This window comes from Etheostoma cragini, chromosome 1 (genome assembly GCF_013103735.1).
Source record: "Etheostoma cragini isolate CJK2018 chromosome 1, CSU_Ecrag_1.0, whole genome shotgun sequence".
In the NCBI taxonomy this organism is placed as follows: domain Eukaryota; kingdom Metazoa; phylum Chordata; class Actinopteri; order Perciformes; family Percidae; genus Etheostoma; species Etheostoma cragini.
This window is the reverse complement of record NC_048407.1, coordinates 4,649,770-4,674,137: the sequence shown is the minus strand read 5'-3', so window position 1 is coordinate 4,674,137 and position 24,368 is coordinate 4,649,770. Positions and strand designations below refer to the sequence as shown.

The window sequence follows — 24,368 nt, the reverse complement described above, 5'->3', positions numbered from 1 at the left end:
TGTGTGTGTGTGTGTGTGTGTGTGTGTGTGTGTGTGTGTGTTGCACTTCACACATGGCTTACTCCAGCTCTAGGTCAGGCATGTGTGTGTCTTTATTCCTGAGGCAGTCCATCCCCAGACTAAAGCAGTGACACCAGTTCTCTCATGCATCAGCTAAATGTGACATAACAGCTAATTTGGACTTGGACATACTATACTGGCCTTTGAGACACTCGTGTCCAATATTAAATCAGCTGGTATAGTTTGTAGTACCTCCTACATGCAGTATGCTGTTCAGTTTTGCAGTGGATATTTTTTGTACCAGATGGCATAAGAGCTCTTGCCTCCAGAGAGAGGAAAACGCCACCACACCTATTCCGACAGGCTTTCAGTGGATAGAGAAGACCTGTCAATCATTTACATTTCGAACAATTGCATTTATCTATTATTCATTTATCGCATGTGTTCAGATTTTCATTACTGTGTTGGGCACTCACTGATGATTACATGCAATCCAAAATTACTTAATCAGATTACAACAAATAAAAAAACTATAATCAGATTACATCTGAATGTAATGTGTAATGAGATTACAGTTACGCACATTTTCAAGGATGACTTTAATACATTTTTTGTTTACATCTTAAAAATATGGCAATTTCCGAAATTACATAACCTTGTTTCACGTTGCCAATTCTAAATGCTGAATATGCTGTTGTACATATCAAAGAAAATTACTTTTTCATAGTGAACTCACTAATATTGGTTTTATTTTTAGTAATGATGATTTATGAATAATTGAGTTTTTATTCCTCTTTTATTCACATTGAAAATGGAAGCTGAACATTTTGAGTGGGTGCTCAAGAACAAAATCCTTCATGTGTCCTTTTTATTTTTTTATTTTTTTCCTTTTTTTCATGATTTGTTTTGGGCATTTTTGGCCTGTATTTTGAAAGAACAGCTGAAGACATGAAAGTGGGGGGAAATGGAGGACAGGTCAGAGTTGAACCCAAGGCCGCTGCATTGAGGAGTAAACTTCTCTATACAGCTGTGCTCATAAGTTTACATGCCCATGCTTAAATTGACTAAAAAGAGAAATAAAAAAATCACGTTTTTGAAATTTATCTTAATGCCTTATTTAAAAATTTGGAAAATCCAACCTTTTAAGTACACCAATTTAAGTTGTGAATGAATAATGTATTGTAAATAAATAAATGTTAAGGGGGGCATAAGGGGGCATAAGTATACCCCCCCCCCATGTTATATTCCCATAGAGGCAGGCAGATTTGTACTTTTAAAGGCCAGTTATTTCATGGATCAGGATACTATGCATCCTGATAAAGTTCCCCCCCCCCGCCATCATCACATACCCTTCACCATACATAGAGATTTGCATGGGATACTTTCCATAAAATCATCTCTCAATGCAAAGCAAACCAGCTATATACTGAAATAAAACCATGCCAATCTCTAAGTATGGTGAAAAATCTCAACTTGCTATGTCAGACTGACGTGATGTGCACTCTTCTTAGAAAACAATCAGTTATTAGAAAAGTCTCATGATATATTGTCTCCAGAAGGGGATCATTCAACTTTTGTTTTTGTTAAAGAAGGAAAAGAACATCTCAAAATGATCTAATATCAGTGCTCCTAGAATCGCAACAAATATAAAACACAATACAAATCAAATCAGCACCCACGTATTGGGAAAGAATCAAGCGGGACAAAAGCAAATCACCCCCGTCCTGCATCACATCATTACGGTCATTTCATCGTTACGGTTGATGACATGAGGAGCACTAATGGCACTGAGTCCATATATGCATAAGTGTTAAAACTGTAACCTCGTAATACAGATGCTTTGGAAAGAATGAAGACATCAGGGTGTTGGAAATGTAAATGTAACTAGATGGGAGCAAGGAAAAAACATGGTGGCATGATGGGTGATCAGACCTCATTCATGTTTTTATTTCCTGGATATTCCTCTTATGATATCTTTTGTAGAGCATTACGGCTTGCCCTAGCCCTACACGCACACACACACACACACACACACACACACACACACATGCTCAAACATACTTGCCCTCAATAATGGTGTGTGTCACCAGCATGAGTAATGGACCATAATGTTGTGCACCTTACTCTTCAATGATTAATATATATCCATTTCTGCCCACTCTCTCTCTCTCTGTTTCATTCTCTCTCTCTCTCTCTCTCTCTCATGCTTTCTCTCTCTCTCTCTCTCTCTCTCTCCTGTACATTTCCTAGAGATGCCAAATAGGGAGATGAGGGAAGACCCATCTGATGAAGAGTGAATGAAAGACAAATGGAGTAAAGGAAACGACAAAAAGAAGAGCAAGAGGCAAAGAAGGAGAGGAACAAATTTGTAAGAGGAGGTTTGAAAGGAAACCAAAGGAGGAGAAAAGGGATGGTGGCCAAGATGTGAAGACCTTCATGAAAGAGGAGAGACAAAGGACCAAGGATTAAAACTGAAGGACAGGAAGCCACACGGGACCAAGAAGCCCAGAGCTTTGGAACCGTAGGAAGAGAAAGCGAGAGACTGGTTGGGGAAAGGGAGGGAAGCAAACATCTGGATGGTCTCCACAGCGACGGCCAGCAGGTTACCCCCCCTCCGAAGATGGCCTCCAACTTCAACGACATCGTCAAGCAGGGCTACGTGCGCATGCGTAGCCGCAAGCTGGGGGTGAGTGTGTGTTTTGTGTGTGTTTCCTCTTCATTCATAATTTATCACACTCATCACAGAAGGATAATCGCTTTACTCAAGTCAACACATGTAATGAGCTATACGTGAAAAAAACATTAGTTGTGTTATGCATTGCAGCTCAGAGGAACTGTGAAGCAGATAAAATATCATGCTGGCAGGAAGGCTTGATGGGAAAACTGGTAGACTTTCATTTTCAGTCTTCAAAAAACCTTAAAAACAAAGAATAACACAGAGGGAACTCCTCTTTATTCTGCTCAAACTGTTAAAAAAAACACTCTCATATTCTACTCACACATAACGGATTAGAGCTCGCCTCCCCCGTTCAAACAATCTTTGTTAATTTGATGTAGGGACTTTACATAAAAAATTAAGAACCCAATGAAGAGTAAACGTCTACATTTATTAACAAAATAGTTAGTGAGGGATCAAAATAGCTAAATACTATTTTTTTTAAGATTAAGATTTTTTTCTTTTGATTTGTATCTACTCCCACAGTGTAACGAAGGGGATTGTGTGTGTGTTAGTGAGATTATGTGTACATTGATTATCGTGTTTGGATGTTTTATTTAGATTACGTCATGCTTTAGGGAGTTTTAACAGTCTAAGGCAATCCACGTTGCATTCATTGTATTTATATTTCAGCCCTTCTATGTCTATGATTGCATTATAATGATGCAGAGTTTATGAGTTATATATTGCGTTGAACTCCATTACACCCATTAAGCCCCATTGTATTTTAACTTGGCACATTTACACAGTCCAGACTCCATTCAAGGATCAAAATGCGCAATATTGCACATTAAATGTTATGTGCATAATAAAATGAATTACAACCTATTCACTGGCTGTGTACAGCAGAGTATGCTTTAAATATTAAATGTCAACCCGTTTTTTTTCTATTTTGATGTTGATATGGTGATGAAAAGGCCGTACAAGTGTGTGGAAATGGAAATGCAAAGTGAATTATTGCATTTTCATTTCCATTTTCTCTCAGAAAACACACGTGTGCAATTATGATGCTGTTGTGGAATTACATTAGCATTTTTTTTAAGTTTCCATTGGCATTTTTACACATTCCCCTATGGGCTTCCATAGTATACGGTACAAACTATTACATTTTCCCCTCAATATTGTACAGTGATAAACTGTAGTGAACTCATTTAATGAGAATTACAGCTAATATAAAAAAAAAACATAATTAAATGCATTAACACTAGAAGTGCCAGATACTGAACTCTTCAATCATTCTCATCATACATAACCCAATTGCAAGATTTATGCATTTATTGTGTTAGGATATCTTTGATTATTTATTTATTTTGCATTTTAACAAATTTAATTACACATTTGAGTAGTTAGTGTTATACATTTATCAATATTCATATCATGGCATAGTAAACCATAGCCTAATTGATTCATACTATCACACCAGTATTTTCTTCTTAGAGAAATGCATTTAACTTGACTCAGAACATGCAAATTACAATTTTAAGTATGTTATTTCATTATGAAACATTTTATATGAACATGTATAACCTGCATGAACTTCCTCCATGCAGTTTTATTGCAGGGGCACTCTTTGTTAAAGATGTGTGCATTTTAGTTTTAGTCGTGCAACAGAAAACTCATATTGGACAGATAGTCTAGCTAGCAGTCTGGATTCACCCTGCAGAGATCTGAGGAGCAGTTAATCACAGGCCATAAAAAATCCATCAGAAATTAGAACACCAACTAAAATAAAAAGGAAGGTGAAAGACAAAATGAGGGACATAAGGCGGAATGTCCATCGGGACTGGAGCCATCCTGGAAGTGCAACATCGTGGACGTTGACCGCTCTGACAGAGACAACGTTAGATACCAAGCAACCAAAAGGCATCTTCAACTACGTGGAAGATTTTAAGAAGGTATACTGCAAAAATCCATGCGTTTAATTATAGATAAAAGATACAGAAAGTTATTACACACATAAGTTTGAAAACAGTCAAAATGAACGTCATGGCTGTTTTTGTGTTAAAGCCTGCAGAATCATGCTAATCTGCAGCAATAATACAGCAATCCAGTAGTACTCCAGTTCCACCTGTTACATCTCCAGTGTCATCTACGTATTTGAGGAGGTTTTAAAGAAAGTGTCAGTATTTTAACTGGAGACACTACAGGCAAAAACATAATTTTTAAAGAGGTAAGTAACATATACAACACAGAGGCTTGGACACTCGAGATAGCTTTTAAGAGTTTCACCAGGGTGACCGGAGCAGCGATCGAGCGACGATGGGTTGAAGTGCAAGGGTTGATATACTGTGGCTGATTGAAGATGGCAGGCAGGTTTGAGTGGGGGTAGCAGGTGATTGTGGATGTGATTCAGGTGTGCGTTGTCAGCTGGCTTCAGCAGGAAGGAGGGGGAGGAGAAAAAGAAACAGCAGGGATAAAACAAGGCCGGTTGACAGAAAAATACAGTTAAAAATACAGTTAAAAATACATTAAAAATAAACAGTTTCAAACCATTTCTACTCAACACACCAAAAGTTAGCACATAGATAATTAAACTAAACATCCCTTTCAAACAAATTATCTTACGACAAATATGTGTATTCATGAAAGTAATCAACTGGGGAAGTTTCATGGTCATATCTATGATTAATTTGCTTTCCCTACTTACCTGCAGTGTCTCCTCTTAAATCACTTCAATTTCTTTTCCTGGACAGTTTTAATTGTTTTCACCTCACGCGTATGATGTGTTAAGACAGCTAATTAGTGCACTGTAATCAAGTACAATCAAGTGTAGTATTAGTATTGGCAGATTGTTTCAGTTGGCTTAGGAGAACAACGGTTTTAATACAAGGTATGTTGCTAAATGACAAGGTTTGAGCTCTTATTGAACGGCTCCATTGTCTGTTGTGTGTACATTCCTGCCTGGGGCTTGAGCTGCATGGGGAATGCTAATTTGAGTGAGCATGACTCACATTTAGATGGCGTATGCAGTGGAATTCAAATTTGCATGACTCATATTATGGAAACAAACAAAAATCAATTCTACCCAGGTTCTATTCCTCAGCTCCTTTCAAGTAATGGTCTCCTCTGCTATTAGTGTTCGCACAGCCGAGCAACTGTGTGTGTGTGTGTGTGTGTGTGTGTGTGTGTGTGTGTGTGTGTGTGTGTGTGTGTGTGTGTGTGTGTGTGTGTGTGTGTGAGAGAGAGAGAGAGACATAGAACTGGACGATGAGATCTTTGGCCACATTATCGGCATGATTCTAAGGGTGGCAATGTTGGTTGTTCCAGTAAAATAAGTGAAAATTAGACTAAAATAGTAGTAAAACAACAAATGGAGTGACATTAAATTTTGTACAGATATTCATTTTCTCCGGAGAATGACTCCTAATGGCTATGGGAGTCAGGGTGACCCTCTGACTTCTACCAGTGCCACAATAACGGTCACAGTTGATGATCTTTTGTACAGACGGATATATCCATAGGCGGAGTTTGACATTCAGACCAGGGGGGACAAATAAAACACACAATTTTATATCCGTTACATTTAGGCAACCTTTATTGCAATGTTGTCCCGGCAAGATGCCCAGACTAGTGCAACTAGACTAGTGGACTCTCTTGTATCCCTCAGGTCAAACTGACCCGTGACTTATTTGGGGTTTTAAAAATAATAATGTTAATAATCAATTAACAAATATTGTCTGCATCTCAATTTCAAACAACTGAGATAACATGTATGTTTAAGGAATGCAATTATTCTCAAATGCAAATATAAGTGTGGTTCGTTTTTGGCATAAGGTCATAATTCATGTTAAAAATCCACTATGGAAGAAACATAAGTGGTCATTTCCAGAGTAATTTTCTGAAAGGAATACATGTTTATCACAGAAAATACGGTAAAGCCATTGATTTTCAGTTAGAAAAAATCTAACTTGTACCATTTTTCTTATTTGAAATGGGACAGTTTGACCCAAATACCATACAATGTTTAAAAATATTTGTATTACTTAACACCATTTGGTTGTTTTGTGTAATTTAAAATATTTATTAAAATATCTGGTCATGCCACACGTAATAATTCCATTCATTTTTGAAACTATGCAATTACCCGATTCAGCCACCAGGGAAAACTCAGCTATGTATAAGCTTTTGAGTTTGTTATGGCAAGATATGTATATGTATGGCGCAAAACAAAAGATGTTCACCTAAAACCCAGGGCTGTAGTACTTGAGTTCCTCGAAGTTTGGATTCAAGAGGTTTTTGAGATGTTTTCTGACTTGTCCTGGACTTGTCTTGGACCCGTTGGTATTTGCACTCAGACTTGTCTCGGACTCGGCCAATGGAAGCGCTGAATATTCTGGTTGGTCTCGACCGAGTCCAATAATATGGTTATGCTTTTTTTTCTAAATTAACTTCCTCCCTCAAAACAAAACCATTGGTGAAGCACGCTAGTTCAGGAAACAGCTTTTGGTTTAAATCAAAATCCATCTAGAACGGGCATGGAGATTGGTCTCCTGGTATAAGTCTGGCTGAGTCATATATAGTTCGGTGATCAGTCATCAGTCATTTTCATTTTGGCCACAGACATCAGCCAGGACTTTGAACTATGGTTTAAGAATGGGAACATGTCAATTATTTATTATATTCACCTGTGTATTATTTGTTACATTTTCCATCAGCAGTTCCGAGTGTTCTTGTTACACCGAAATAAAAGACTCAACATCTAAAATGAAAAGTTGCACTTCAACTTTAGATTAAATTGCTCTACTTAAATTTAATATAATGGCCTGATTTGTTTTTACATTGTTGTTACTCTGCACTTTCTTTTGATAAATACAAGTAATAATGCTAATTGATCATCATTAAATACAAGATATGTCTCTCGCATCACATAAATTGTGAACAGGTAAATAGGTGTTGTTGAAGAGAATTTTTTCTGTCTCTGAGTTGGACATGGTCTGGACTTGTCAAGTCCTGGTCCTGCACTTGACAAAGGTGGACTTGACTACAGCCATGCTAAAACCTAGTTACTGTATCTCTACGTGTATGTCCGATAACACTTTAATTGCCACTTGCCTCCCTTCCTCGTGTCTCAACCCCTCCCACCGAGAATGCACGGGAGAGGAAATCATTGGAAGATGGAGGCAACTAGCAAATGGGTTTTTAAAGGGAGGAGACGTCCTTTCCTCTGAAGTGTCACATGAATATGTCAGCTGTGTCGACCGGGTTAGCAACTCCTTCAGCTGCACAGCTTCGGGGATGGCCGCTCTCGTATATCCTCGGCTATAGCTCTTCGCTGATCCCTTCTTGATGCTCGGCCCTTGGGATAGAAATAAGAGCATTGAGACGGGCATCAAGAAGGGACTGTTCTCACCTCTCTATAGTAAATTAAGAAAGAGTTTGGTCTTTAACATAATTGTGCAGTGCCCCTTTTTGGCTAACCAGCAGCAGTAGCTTTAATTTAAGTTTCACTTTCAGTTGTAAATTTCCATCAGAGTCCAGTCAATTGAGTGTGCTGCAGAGCAGGGTGCCAGTGTTGTTTTCTCCTGCTGCATTTTTCCTTTTAACATTGATGCATTGGATACTATTTGTCCATAAGTATTAAATGTGTTACGAAAAAAAGGCTAAAAGAAATTGTACCTGGCATATCTTTGGTTTAAGGGAGTTTTCTAATTTCAAATCATTAAGTTCATAGTTAGTATGGCTATCAGTTGTGACACAGCATTTTCTGTTGCTACAAATTGTGTGCTAGCACAATATTTGGTTATCTGTATTAGTTTCATCTCATTTCTGTTTGTCTTTTGCTCTTTGATATAGTTTGACAGTATAATAAGGAAAGGAAAGTTTGTTCATCAATCCCCAAGGAAAATTACGTCTTTTGTTTTTTTGGAGAACTTTAGACTGTCAAGTTTTGAAGAAGCAACTTTTTACAAGGACAGTATAGGGACAGAACAACTTCCAGTTCAGCTGAGGACAAAGGAGTCGAGAAGCTATCAAATAAGGGGACTGAGATTCAACCAAACTCTCTCTAGGATGTTTGCTAGGCTCTGTACCCTATTTCCCCTGACCACCGATAGTCCTGGAACGACACATTCACTTATCATGTAGCTACCTAGACCCCCTTAATCTGTAGAAACACAAGCTGTAACCATACATGAACAGCTTTGGTTATTAGAGTCTGGCAGGTCACTCTTTCACTCACTGTACCATAAACTGCCCACACACAAACACTGATTCTGCTATTATCTTACTAACTCACGCTACAACGCTGCAGACCCACCAGCGCAAGTATTAATCCTTACAACAGCGTAGGTCACTTATGTAGGCTCATGCATTGGCTCTGCGTGGAGCCTCGCAAAATCATAAATCCCGCTTAATTCCAAAAGCACCAATTAGTCAACTGATAAATAATGCAACCGTAATGAATGCATGTTCTTGTGTTTATTGTTATATAGTTTGGCTCAACAATACATTGCTGGGAAAAAGCCTGGACATCAGACACCCCCTCTCGCTATCTCTGCCATCAGCCGCAGACCTAGTTTTCCTCCATCATGAAGTTGTGGGATGAAACCGATTTAAGAATCTGCTTTTCTTCATTTGTCCGTGCTTATCTGGCTTCTCAAGTAGGATGTGTCATTTTTAGATGAGATTCAGGACTTCTAGTCGGGTTACAGGATGTATATTGTTGGGATAAATCCTGACGGTGAACAGGGGTTAGTGACGGTTATGATTGGTTTATAGAAATACAAACAAACCAGAGTGTTTTTTCCCCTGTCCCATAATAGATAGATGGTGTAGCCAGACCATACCGCAGCGCTGTGAAAACAGGTCTGAAAATGCAAGACTAGAGGACTTTTGAAATCAAATTGATTGGCACATGAAATGTGCAACTAACACAACAACATATGAGCATGGAAGTGGTATTGATTAGCCTTGCCAGCACCGTTTTTATTTTAAACTAATTCACATATAATGTTATAAACTCATTCATATTTTCAGTATATTTGAGCTGGGTGTCGAATTAACGGGATCAAAGCAATTCGTGTATCCTTTCTCTCCCTCTGCGGTTTTCTGCCTCATTATTTGTATCCTTCCCCCACAGTCCTTCAGTGTCATCTCTCTCTCTCTCTCTCTCTCTCTCTCTCTCTCTATCTCTGCCCATTTTCATTTGCTCTGTTAATCCATCTTCACCCCGTGCCAGTTTTGTTCGCAGTCTGCCAATCCGTTGTGTCATGTGTAATGTGAAGCAGTGACACACTACACTTGGTATTACGTTTGGCATCATTGGAATGCAGTTGGCGTGCTTTGGACATTTCTGACAACTACACAATACAAACGGCATTACAAAAGGAGTTACACTGTACACTGCGTTTATGGCTTCACTTGTTAACCAACACTACAAATATGTAACATGATAAAAGCATCTAATTTGCATGACTACCGGACTGTAAACATCTTGATATAATGCATAAACGCTTCCAAGCAGCTAAGGTCTTCTGTTTTTCCCATTCTGCAAACAGTATGTTTAATGATCATCTTTGTCCCTTATTTTTATAGTCTAGGCTATTACCACATTCAGCAGACACAGAACAACTGCATCATTCCTTTGGAGTTGTGTCCGTTGCCACCTGATGAATTTAAGATCAACATGCACTGCCTTTGAAGCCCTGGTTCGGTCTCCACCAGGGTTGGACATCATTATTCAATTATTGGGTGTCTGCTGTGTACAGTGGGTTTATCAGAGCTTTTTCATTAAAAAAAACAGCAGAGCTTGATGGGAGCGCTGAGAGTGAACCAAACCAGTAAATGTGCAGGCCATGGATCCAAAACAATAAGCTGAAAGATACTAAAGAAGGTTCTGTAGAGCTAAGTGGAAACCCAGAGCTAAGTGTTTGGGCTCGTCACAATGAGTGCCTCTTTTCACATTACACATTTTACTCATTTATCCATTATTAGAATAAGTATAGTATTAGCGCAGCTTTAAGATGTAATAAGCAGTACTGATGATACAGTATATTAACGTCTAGGAATAGCATTAACAAAGTCTTCATAAGCCTCAGATTTGTTTGGATACCGTGTAGGGTATCTGTTTTATTCAGTGGTCTAACAGTGTTGACGAGACAGGGTTCGAGAGGAGGCCATGAGTACAAAGATAAGTAAAAAAGAGACTTAGCTGTGTTCTCGCTCTGCATCCTCAGGGCAGAGAAGACATGCACAGCTGAGGTCCTCCTCAAGGCTCGGATACACTACTCAAGTCATGCTTAATTTACCTCAGAAGGAACAACAAAGCCAGAGGAAAAAATCCCAGACATGCAAAATCCCAGTGCACAGATCGAAACTAACCTTGCATGCACTGATGAACCCATGGAGCCAAAATCTTTCCACACAACTGTCTGTTGTTGGTTTCCTGCTTTAGTATAATCACAGTCCTCTGAGCGTAATGAACTGTTGCATTGATGAGATTGATATTGATCAGCCTCTGGGCATGAGGCATGAGTTTGAAACCCCCACATCCTCCCTAAAGGGATAGTCAATGTCTGTGCAAAAGTACTAACCCTGAACTAACCCTTTAACCCTTGTTGTCCTCCCGGGTTAAAAAACACACAAATTTGACATTTTCGTCCCTTTTTGTAGACTTTTTTAAAGTTTTCATTAACACTACCTTACTACCACTAGTTTTACACTACTTTCTGGAATTCATTGTCAATAACCCTCATTTATGTAAAATTGTACCTAACATTTGAGTTAAAAAAGCAGACATTTTGCAATATTTTGACTAGTAGTTAAGATCAGGAACGCACAGATGAGTTTAGTCAGGAACATAAGTGGTCAATTGTGTTTGTAAAGAGCGTTGTTGGAATTCAATCCATTTTTTGTGGTAATTTGGTTTAAAAGAGACCTACCTTTCAGATATAGACATTTTTTCAAAGGGGTCTTATTTGACCCGAGGTCAACAGGAGGGTTAAAACACGGTTTAAAATGGGTTAAAATACATTTAGCCGCTGCACAACCACAGCAGCTTGTCGGTACTCCTGCCTGCTGCTCCAAACTGGCCGATGGTGCCAACCACCATCTACTATAGCTAACACACTGACTCAGGAGAAGAAGGGGCGGAGCCAAGCGTTGTAAACATTTAGGGCTTAGCCCCAGGTTTTCATTTAAAGCAGCTATATGCACTAGTAATAAAGACACTTGATAATAGAATGCCTAAAATCTGTACATCATTTAAGAAAATCACAATAGAAGATCCCGTAGCGCCAACTTCATGTAATGTATCTAACTGCCTTCATCATTCTGAAACCAGAACACAATAAATGTTGAGGATGACTCATTTTTTACTCAGGCCACCTAAAGAGAGGCAAATATTGTCTAATGTTACTATTTTTATTTAATGGGCTACAAAGGTAGGGTATAAATTTGGCGTAAACAGCATTACTTTTGGGGTTAATAGTAATTGAACCGTGGCTGCATTGATTGACTTAGTGAAAATGACACAAAGTTGACGTTATTTTAAAATCTTAAAAGATTTGGGGCTTTTAAAAAACATTTGGGGGTAGAGCCCCAGAAGTCACCCATCTCACTCCGCCCCTGTGGATAAGTACCATACAACCCCACTTCAAAACATCCAAACTACCCCTTTAACCAACCCCCCACTGATTAAGCATTCAGTTGATGCACTTCTCTCAGATGGTTAATAGGCAGCAAATCTAAAAGCACATGTGAGATGTGTTTGTACCATCTGTCCAAACACTTAGGTGTGCTTTATGGGGATGAGGAAACAAATTCTTGTGTACTTTTCCTCCCACATTCTGTGTGGAGCAGTAAAATACCCAGTAAAATCAATCCACACACTGAAGCGTTGGATCCAGTCCAAACTTTGAGATTAGTAGGCAAAACACTCCTTCTATGGGTGTGTATTTGAATATGGAGGGAGCTGTATTTAATGCATGACACCACCATTCAAGTAGTTCATGGACTTCTCCAGAAATGGCAAATTCTGGACGGATTGGAGTACCCAGAATAATGCATCCATTCACCCACAAAGCAAAAATGGTCAGCTACACTTTGTGTTTCAAACACTTAAAGGTCCCATGACATGAAAATTTCACATTACGAGGTTTTTCAACATTAATATGAGTTCCCCCAGCCTGCCTTTGTTCCTCCAGTGGCTAGAAAGGGTGATAGGTGTAAACCGACCCCTGTGTGTCTGCATTAGAGCTTGACCGATAAAGGATTTTTAAGGCTGATACAATATGACCATTTGGTTATAAAAAAAAAATGATATACCGAAATATCAGCCGATATACTGTATTATTTTTTAATCCAGAAATGCATTACAAAACATAAACATGTTTCCCTAACTATAGTTATTTGTAGTTATTTATGAGTTCTCACTAAAATAATATGATAATAATTTGTTTTTTTTGTCACAGAACAGAGGAACATTAAAATATATTAAAGTTCTGATACATAAAATGTAAAAAAATACAAACTTAAGATATGAAACTTAAAGTCCTTTGAACAAAAACACATTAAGAAAAAAAAATCAGAGTGGCCAACAGAGACGTTGTAGAGCGCCCTCTGGTGGACAAACTATGCAACACCAACGCTCATACCATGGTTGACAGTCTGTTTTTATATTTTTGATATCCATTTATCAGAATCATTTATTTTTAATCATGGGTGATTCTGTTGCATGAAAATTAAAGAAAATTTAAAAATGTAAAATGGCCGTATACTGATATATCGGGAAATGCCTAATATTGGCCAATAATATCAGCCCATCAATATATCGGTCGGGCTCTAGTCTGTATTCAGATTCCAAATTTACCTGATGACTTTTAAGGGAGGACTCTAATGAAGAAATTTTCAAAGTTTCAGTTAAAAACAGCTGCTTATTTACATGCCCAGCTGACATGGAGACGCATCATCATTCGTTTGCAGTCGTGTTTGTTGTCACCTGATGGATGCAAACCAAATGTTCACACTCCTTTCACCTCCTCCTGAGGGAAAGATGTGGCTCTTCGGCTCCAACACGCTCCTATTTTCATGTTTTTGAGGGTCCATCCCTGCAAGCTACACCTTTCACACACAGTCATTTGTTTAGGAATGAAAGAAATCCAAGTGTCGAGCTGGAATTGCACAAACCCATTCATGAGAATGAACTGAACGTTATGGCACATTGCGTATTTTCCTCATATCGGGCAGCCCTAATAGATAGTAGTAGAAAGTATAGCTTATTTAGACTAAAATCAACATTTAACATAGTAAAAAAGAGTGCTTTTATCAGTCTGTGCACTGAAAAAAGTACATGATCTTTTTCACAGTTCAGTCCAGGCAGTCTCCCACTCAGCCTGCCACATCCAGTTTGTCTCTACTCAGGCCATAGAACCTGTAATTGTGTTTTATATGCCTTGAAGGCATGATTATGTAAGCAGCCCTCCGAGACTGATACCTTAGCCTGCGCTAGCTGCCTGATCTGGCCCTCAGCTTCAACTCTCCTCTCAGCACTGCTGACCTGCCTGCTCCTCCGCAATATCCTCCTCCGCTCCTCATCTGCTGCATCTCCACAGGGAAATTCAGGTCGCTCAGTAGTGCTGGGACAATATGCTTTTGTCCATGTTGGATTGTTTCAGGATGCATGCGTGCTGATTGGATTTGTATTGTGATTTTAGAAGTATGCAATTTGATAGTGTTGAGTATTGTGTTTTTTCGTTTCTTTCTTCAACAATAACAACAACCAATGCATTCTCATGAGGTTTGTATGATCCATCAATCCATCCATCTTCCACCGCTTATCCGGTATCGGGTCGCGGGGGCAGCAGCTCCAGTAGGGGACCCCAAACTTCCCTTTCCCGAGTCACATCAACCAGCTCCGACTGGGGGATCCCGAGGCATTCCCAGGCCAGGTTGGAGATATAATCTCTCCACCTTTTGGTGGTTTTTGTATGATATCAAACAAAAATGTTTGCACAACAGTCCATATGATATTCTTCAAAATGACTGCGACCGCCGACCACTCATGTGACAAAGTTTAGCAGACTGGTCACATGACACTTAGGTTTAGCCCACAAAAGGTGACTATCCTGTGCCGACAACAGTTAGGTATAGGGCAACAAAACAAGTAGTAAAGATCAGTTCAAATCTTAGCAGGTTACCATGCGTTTGTGTATGTGCATCCCCTTAACTTCTTTCTGGACTCAAACTCTTCTCCCCGATTTAAAAGCCCTGTGTTTTGACAGCAGTGTTTTGACCTCCTTTCTTTGTGGATCTTCGTGTTCTTATACAGCAGCAGTCAATGTGGTGCTGACAGCAATAAATATGCGGGATACATACAAATTACAGTACAGTTTCTTGTATCAAAGTTTATGCATAAAAGCCTGAGCCATAAAAGCCTGTGGCAATATATCTTGACAATGTGCTGGTTATGCTTTCCTAGTTAGTTTTTTTAGACTCACTCTGATTTAATCACTCTTAGGAACCGTTTTGATGTCAACCGATACATGTTGTAACAGATTTTAAAGAGAAATGCTAGTTTGCAACCAGGCGTGACAAATAGTTCTAAGTGTTGAGTGAGTGTTCAATGTGTTCAAACTGCAATGTACTAATATTACTGATATTTTCCATCAGGCATCTGAAGGCAGCGTGATGTAATTATGCAACCTAAAAACTCCGCAAATGGAAGTTTGCATGCAGAAAAAGATGGACCTTTGAGATGTGGTGTGAAGTTATGACCCCACTACACAAGAGCGCTCAGACACACACCCACACACACACACCAACCACCAGTCAGAAACTATGGGAAAATGGTTTGATGTGTATTAGAAAACTGAAATATTGTGTGAAGGCATGCATGCTGGGTTGCCAGCATCTCTGTGCTCTCGGCCCTCGCCCTCCTACACACACTGTTTCCAAACTTCATGTGTCCACCTATGTCCTCGGAAAAAACTTTCAGCCTCTAAAGGCTGTACTTCTGGCTGCTAAATATAATTTTCTTTGAAAAAATTTTTTTTGTCTGCATGCATGCAGATATAGTAGATACAGTATGTGCACACACTAACAAAAGACTGTCCTTCTAAGAAAAATGACAGTATTAGTTGTACTGCCAAACCACATATTTCTATGTGCAGCGCCCTCTATCTTGTAGCACTTATATTTGTCAGCTGGACAAAAAACATTTCCAATTGAATGCCTATGTTACTATGTGACTGCTAGATGTCTAAAAAATTATACCTTTTGCTGACATTTTAGAAATAACATTATAAGACCATATGCATGGCAAAAGGACAAAGGAATGCAAATGTTTATGCAACTTTTCAGGTTTGTCAACATTGTTAGGGACAAGTCATCTGGTAAAAAATAGTATCGCGATATATACTGCAGGGGGGGAAAAAATCTTCCGATAATCATTTTTTTTCAATAGCCCGCATTAGTCCATGGTGCTGTCCATGGTGCTGAAGTAGCAGACTGAAATTGTAACTTTTATCTCTTCATCTTGGATCTATAATTTTCTCCGAAACATACAAAACCAAAAAGAGTAATTCATCGGGGGGTGCATAGTCAAAGATGAATGAAACTACGGGGGCGGTTCTCCCTGTGAAATATGACAACATCACTTACTAATGTGAGTTATAGCCATTGAAGATAGGGCTGCACATTGAATTTTAATCAAATCCACGATTTTGGCTTCCCACAATCAAACTTGCGTGATCAAGCGATTTCTTTTTTTTAATGCGTTGTTTCATGGATTGCTGTTTTTTTTTGCAAAGCCCATCTACCGCTCCGTGAACCACTGTCTGATCATGAGCAGGTCAGAGTGTTTTCCTGCACCGCACAGCTTAGTTTCTAGATGTAGACAGTCAAAGAGGACAGAGTAACAGGAGGAAAACTCAGTTGGTTATACGTTGGTCTCAAGGTTTACCAGTTTACCAGTAAACGCAACATTTTGTAGCTTCCGTCTGTTGTTTTTCAGACAACAGCACTGACCAGTGCTAGTTAGTGTCTGTTAGCTCACAGGGCTCTAGGGCGTGAGTACAATTTTCTCTCTAGGTTGCATCCGCTGCCTCTCCACTAACGAAGCAATGTTGTTTATATCGATATGGTTTAATTTTACGTTACTTGACCCATTTCTTCTGTAAAGCCTTGCCTGTGTTTGGCTCTCTCCTCTTACTCTCTGCGCAGCCCCGCCCCCATTAACTCACACAGGCTCCGCAACAACAGAGATAGAGCGACGGTGTCATGCTTCTGACATTTGTCTACAGTTTTAATTGTTATCAACACAGCTACATATTGTTAATCAGGATAGCATCCATCGCGCTTCCTCTCTCTCTCCCTAGTTATTGTTGAAGACAAGTGAAGGAGCTTTCACAGAGATACTTTTTCTTTTTTTCACATATATCCCAGGCTATTTATGACAGATAATTTTCATAATGTACAACATGCAACTTCAACATAAAAAGAAATGTAGGACAATATATGGATGTGAAAGCAGTTATAAATAGCCTATGTGACTATAAAATTTGTTTTGGTTAAAATCAACAAATAATCGTGGTAATAAATGTGATCACAATATTGATCAAAATCATCGTGATTATCCTTTTGGCCATAATCGTGCAGGCCTACTTGAAGATGTTTTAATGTATGCTATGCTTGAAACATTGGAGCTCATGACCATGTAACCCCTACGGTTGCCAGTGCTGCAGCTAGCTAACAAGGTGCAGTACAGTACAGCAGGTTGCCAGATCATCAGGGAAAATATTCCCCATATCTCGCTTACTTCTCATACTTGGATATGTCCTGGCATTGCCAGACCGTACTTCACAGGGTTTCACTGTGGAGGAGGGTCTGGCTAGTCTTCACAGCATTCCAGGATGGAAGAAAAACATGTTCTGGTTTTGGGGTTTTCTATAAACCAATCATAACCATCTTGGGGGGCGCTAAGCTCCAGAAGCAATGACGGTGCGGCTGCATAATAGCCTCGGGAAGGAACCTGTTTTGGTGGAATGTGTACATTCAAAAGATTGGACAGATAGTCTAGCTAGCTGTCTGGATTCACCCTGCAGAGATCTGAGGAGCAGTTAACCATAGTCCCCAGAAATCCACCAGAGGTTAGAACCCAACACAAAGAAAGAGGAAGGTGGAAACTCCTGCGGCGCATGAACAATCCGAAATGAAACATCATCAGTGTAGACTAGGATATGTCCCTACTTGTGTGCCGTCTGTTTTCAAATGTACGCCTATGTTAAGAGAAGCACAAATTAAGTTCCATTAACGCAGAAATCTCAAATGAAAATGTGGAAATCTCTCTGCATGGCTAGGCACCAGTAGCGGTATTGAGTGTGAAATGTGTGTTTTCTTTGGTTATTTTGGGTGAAAGGACCCCTTTTTGATGCAAATAAACACATCCAAAATCTTTGATCACATCCCATGATGCAGTTCTCTTCTCATTCTCCTGTGCAGACTGATGATGCTACTGTCAACACTGCATTGGAGGTTACACAGTGATGTGCAGAACATTCTGGCCAACATCGCATATGATGGAATATGTATGGGAGGCATTGAAATGACTCTGGATGAGCCTCCACATTGATAAGTGAAGCACCCAGATGATCACTCTAAACCTTTATCTTGGCCGCTGTTAACACTGCCCTTGCTTTCTGTGAGAGGAGCAGGCCAAAGTCATTGCCAAAAATAGCAGCTAGACATAGACACAGAGTTGAAAGGAGTCATGTGCTATACCATGAGTCTCCAGGCGGTAGGACCACACAGCAGAGGTGGCAGCCTAAAGCTTACTAAAGCAGGTAGGATAAGATCAGTCTTTAATGATGGCTGTGAGGACATAAGGTACAGAGGGACGCATTCCCAGAGGCACTGCAACCGCACATTGATCCACCGTGCCCACAGTTGATTGTCCTGCTGGGAAAAGATGTGTCTAATCAGATCTGAGTAGGTCGCACTTGTTTGTGCAGCTGGCCTCCTTGTCTGGGAATTGAACCCTGGTCTCCCTGTGATTGGCGGGCATGGTGCTGGGACAGAGGAAGGTGCTTTTGTCTGCTTCAAAAACGTCCATCAAGATGCACTAGAGGAAGGCTGAGACTAACCTTCCTCTAGTGCATCTTGATGGACGTCATTGCCAGACCTATCTTCACATAGGGCAGATGGGCACATAGGCCTTAGGAAGAAATTCAGATATCACAATATTTTTGACCAAATACCTCAATATTGATATTGTGGCGATATTATAGTGTTGACAGTTGGTGCTTCAACAAAATATCTTCACACTAAGATTTTAGAAAAATAATCATCAGTAATGTGGACACAACGTCTAAGTGGGGAAAAGGTAAATAATAGAAAAGAATAGCACATATCTGTACTGTACTGCAGCCTTTAAAACCAGTAGAAAAAAACATTTGTGTCATATCAGGATATTATGATACCCAAAGTCTAAGACGATACCTAGTCTCATATCACGATATCTATATAATATCGACATATTGCCAAGCCCTAGCTACACCCCACACACATTCTGGGATAGGAGAAAACAAACACTCTGGGTGGTTTGCATTTCTTTAAACCCCTCACAATTGTCTCGGGGGACCCAAAGCTCCAGGCACAGAGACTCTGCAGTGGCTCGGCAAAATTGTCTCGGGAAGGGTCTTGTTTTGGTGGAACATTTGCACCCCGCAAAAGAAAACGCCACGTACAATATTAAATTAAGTTAACTGTTCACACAATACAGTAACATGAGCTATTTAAATGAAAGGGATACGTGGTTAGATTTGCTCTTACCAGTGTATTTCTGTGTGTACTTCGTCCACAGCGATCCCACCAATCGGTCCCAAAACGTCCCAGCAAAAGAAGAAATGCCATACACAAATTCTTTGTAAATCTATCCAATCATTCCCTGAAAGAACCAAGCAGGTCTGCCTTGTCGCACAATCCAACTTGTCTTCAAAACTTGCAATTGTCAGCGTGTAGCTTTCCAGCTCAAATTCAGTTGTTTTGCGTAGCGAGGGGAGTTTGAGAACGGCGACACACAGAGAACAGAAGCTGAGGGGGAAAGCCGGACATCCGGTGCCTCAGCCACGTGCTGGATGTCGGGCTTCATCCTGAAAATGTACTTCTGTTGCTCCAGACTAGTAGACGGCTAACCAAAAGTTAGTCTAGGGGACGTGGGAGCGACACTGGGCGGTAGTCAGTGGTCAGCAGAGAGGCTGTCACTAATGAATGTTGCTGTGGAAGGAAGCAGTGAACAATGTTTGGCAGCAAAGAACATGCTTGCTCAGCAGACCTCTTCTTATTAACATTGTTATGTGTATGACACATTTAATGTGTCAGGGTTCCAACTCATGCCCAGTAAGAGCAAGTTGCACACTGGTCAGACTCCTTACAGTATAAACCTACTTGAGCATGACATTTTAGGGGGCAAAAGTAATTTGGACATAAATAAATCATGAAAAAAAACAGAATGGGCTTAAGAATTTATTGAGAAATGATTCCCAAAGACCTGCGGATATCAGCAATCTTACATGCTAGTCTAAGGTTGTTAAAAATGAACCGCATGTTAACATGTCACTGTGGCCATGTTGTCATGCCAACATTTACTTTTCAATTTTAAATGGTCAGAAAATAGCAGAAGAAACTGCTGACTCAAGCTGGTTGCCCTGAAATGTGTAAAATGTGTGTATTTTTCTGATATTACATCATAGCAGGCATGATGTTGAGAGACATGTGGTCAACAGTTTCATGATCGGGGCTAGGTTTTGCAGATGTGCCGCATTGCATGTATCTTGTCCTGAGAACACAGGATTCTAAAACATTAAAATGTTACGGCAGGTCGGCTTGATCAACAACGGCGATCACTCAGAACACAGGCAATGTACCAAAAGAAACAGTTTTATCAGCTTTTAAATCAGCTGCATGAGTCCGGTAGTATTTAAAAATCGCCAGCTGGCTCAATTCTCACTTTTTTACAGCGACTATTTCATATTCCACACAATCTCCAGCCACCATGGATGTCTAAGAGCTCTGGCTGCTGCACATGATCACACATGATGTGTGAAAGCTTTTATACAAAAAAACTATATTTTGGCATAATGTGTATACAAACCCTCTATCTTATATACATGTATATAGTTACTCTCAGGACTGTGCACCACATTCCCTACTTATATTTTATAATTTTATATTTTGAGTTGACCCTGTAAAGGGGTTGCTTAAATCTCATTGCACAGGTACTGCACTTGTGTGTAATGGCATTAAAGGCATTCTCTTCAATTCTATTGGACTAAATAACAGCTGCAATGTTCCATCTTTTTTGTAGTATAAAGTATTTTGTAAAGCGCTAACGTCATCATCACTTCAGACAGCAGCCACAACACAAAAAAGGGCACTGTACTTTAACCCTTGTGTTGTGTTCCTGTCAAAATTGAAACTCAACATTTTTAACTTTTTCTCTAGTTTTTGTCCTTTTTTTCCACATTTTTTTTAGAACTTTTTTAACACTAACTTATTAGCTTTAATTTCACAGTTATTTTAGGAATTTATGGTCAATAAACCCCATTTATAGGAAATTATACCATATGTTTGAGTTAGAAAAGCAGAAATTATCAATTATTTAGACTAAAATTATAGGAATGTATGTTGATGGATAATCACAGACAGGAATATGTCAAATTTTACTCAATACTATTTCAAAACCACTTCAATTTTTTTTCAAATGCTATAAAATTGAATAAGACAGCCCAAAATGACCCATCAAAAATCCCCCATGTTATTTTGGGGAATTACAATTGGGTAGTTAAAAAGAACATTGATACAGGAAAACGGGTCAGTTTGACCCGAGGACAACACAAGGGTTAAACCACCACCCAAATTAGCTTTTCAATGTCAACTTCCTGTTGAGAACACACATCTTGTGTTGCCCAGTTGGCTCACTGAATGACTTATAAACAAACGTGCCCTGCTGATGTCCGTTTGCCAAAATCTCGCCAAAGTGCAACCTGGGGTCTTTTTGTGAATGGTCGTAATTAGGACGGAAGCGGTACTTTTAAGATTTACCGTATTTTCATTGCTCTTCCGAATGCAACATAACAGGGAAAAGAGTAAAGATGGAAAGCTCCCAAAGCTTAGTTCCGTATAAATGCACAAAGAATTTGTTGTTTTGTTGCTAGTGAAAAACAATATTGACCTTGTAGTTGAAAAAGGAGTTTCATATAAGAATGACATTTCCTCCTATGGAGTCCATTCGTTAAACTGTGTACACAATGTTCTGAGAGCTGAGTTCATGTGTAGAGCCCCTGGGGATACTTAGAAAAAAGTCTCATGTTGTGTCGAGCCTTCTTAGTGTTTTATTAATAGTGATTTTGATGCTATCGTAGCAGTGCCCCTAGGTCTCCCATTCAAAAGGCCATTTGACCGAAAATCAATCAATCTTAAAAGTGGCGCTTCCGTCCTAAATATGCTTTTAAAAGAAAGTTTGACTGGTGTACCTTCACAAAAAGATCTTAGGTTGCATTTTTGGGAGAGTTATAAGCACCACTTCTATATGTCTCGTGTAGGCTTGTGCCGGTTGGGGAATCAGATCGTATATTGCCGATTAAAGGATTATTTTTTTTTCATACGCATATATTTGAGCGATTTTAACGAACTTATTATCAGAAGAACAATATCTAGAATCTGTGCTCTATTGTTTATTTTCTTGTGGAGCGGTAAGTCCCGTTAATCAGCATGAATGGCGAGTGAATTTAAAATCCTTATTGTTAATTACAAAGCAGTTTGCCGTCTCTTTTCCATGGATCTGACACCTAATGGGCTGTGCTGTCTTTTGGACGGTCACCCAGCATCCCCGGCTGCTGCCAGGGGACGGGAGCTCGTACATTGAGTCAGCTCGCATCGATTATTGGTACTAGGGGTTAAGGAAAAACTCCCAGCAGCACATCTTCATTTCACATACGTTAAGAATGTTCTGGAGACCTTGATAAACAACACAGAGGCATGGTATTAACTTTCAATTTAGGAGACAATTAAGGAGGCAGTACAGGTTAACCACAAAGTGTTATTGTGACGTACCGTCCAATATCAGTTCCTGTACTCCCGAAGGCGAGGACAGGAATCTCAGCTGAACTCTCAGCTGAGACACTCTCTCTCTCTCTCTCTCTCTCGCTCTCTCTCTCTCTCTCTCTCTCTCTCTCTCTCTCTCTCTCTCTCTCAGTACAGCACAGTAATATAGTACTGTTGCAAAACACAGGCACCATGTATTGATCTTTTATAATTTAAATCGCACATGAGAAATCAATGTTTTGGGACTATAATAAGAAATATTTTTTGTTTTTTTCTGTCCACTAGATAGAGGTTTTTTTGTCAAACTGAGGAATGTATCTTTTTAGATAAATACAAGTGTGGACAGAGTTTTCTTTCAGGGACATCATTGGATGTTTGAAAATAGCAATAAATTTGCAATGTATCGCAGAATATCACAGTATCTTTAAAATTGCAATAATATTGTGAACTAAGTATCGTGATAACATCGTATCGTGGGACCTCTAGTGCTTCCCACCCCTACTCATCATACGGCTGGTACAGGTTGGGTTATTAGAGACTGGTCGAGTATTCTTGTGCCCTGACCTGTGACCTATGAATGACATGATGTTGTCTAAGCTTTCTCCTTCTCTCATCATACCACGCCATGTTGTTTTTGAAAATGCCACCACACTGAGGGCTAACAGCAGCTAACATTAACGGTTGAGTTTCACTATAAAAATAAACCATGATTGCTATTACATGTACAATTACTACCTTAGGAGGCAAAGGAATAGCTAAATTTGATGCGCAGGTGGCCGAGTTAGCAGTCGGTTGAGCGGGCGCACACATATAGATCCCGGCAGCGGCCGCCGGTTCGACTCCGACCTGCGGCCCTTTGCTGCATGTCATTCCCCCACTGCTCGCTGTTGATGCGTAGATCAACAGCGAGAGGAGAGTGAGTTAGAAAAGGTAGAGGTGACTTGCAACTTTGTGTTTGAAAGGGGTAACCTAATCAACCCCGTGGCTTAAAAAGCGCTTAAAAAACAGATATCCATTTTTGAAATCCATTAATAACATGAGACGCAATGTAGCGTTGGCTAGTGACTGACTCTCTAATGCAGTCTGCTGCTTCCTGCTGGCTATGCAACAGGTTGGTCTCTGATAGTGGTGGGCGATACTGCAAAATTTGGTATCGATCCGATACCAAATACATATAGGGTCCGTATTGCCGATACCGATACCAATACAATACTTTTTACTTAAAAAAATACTTTTGTGTAGGGGAGAGCATTTAATTATTTCTGAGGTGAATGAATGATCAATTCTTTAGGCAATATTTTTTTATTAATGTATTGAAGTGCACAAAATTATTAGTTATTAGGCACTGTAGAATGAATACAAACCAAATTTTACAGCCTTTTTAAAAAAATAAATAAATGAATAAAGAATAACAAAAATTTCGCGATGTCTTATTCTTGAGCGATCGCACTAACTAATGCACAAGACCCAATATGACATGACTAACATAATATTAGCCTACTCTTACAAGCTACCTGGGTATTCTATGACTCTCCCGACGAACTCTGTCTCTGTGCCGGGGGTCTGGAAGTGGATTGATTTCCCTCCTCATTTCTTCGTTTTTGTAGATCAGCAT

At 39.6% G+C, this 24,368-nt stretch overlaps 1 protein-coding gene across 1 annotated transcript in view; it reads left to right on the top strand.

Moving 5' to 3' along the window:
* The window catches only part of dok4 (docking protein 4), a 72,667-nt gene that overhangs the window by 31,025 nt on the left and 17,274 nt on the right, over positions 1-24,368 (top strand). The window contains exon 3 of the mRNA XM_034867955.1: positions 2,251-2,686. Within this exon, the coding sequence (XP_034723846.1) occupies positions 2,621-2,686 (66 nt within the window). The 5' untranslated portion in view covers positions 2,251-2,620. The remainder of the gene's footprint in view (positions 1-2,250; positions 2,687-24,368) is intronic.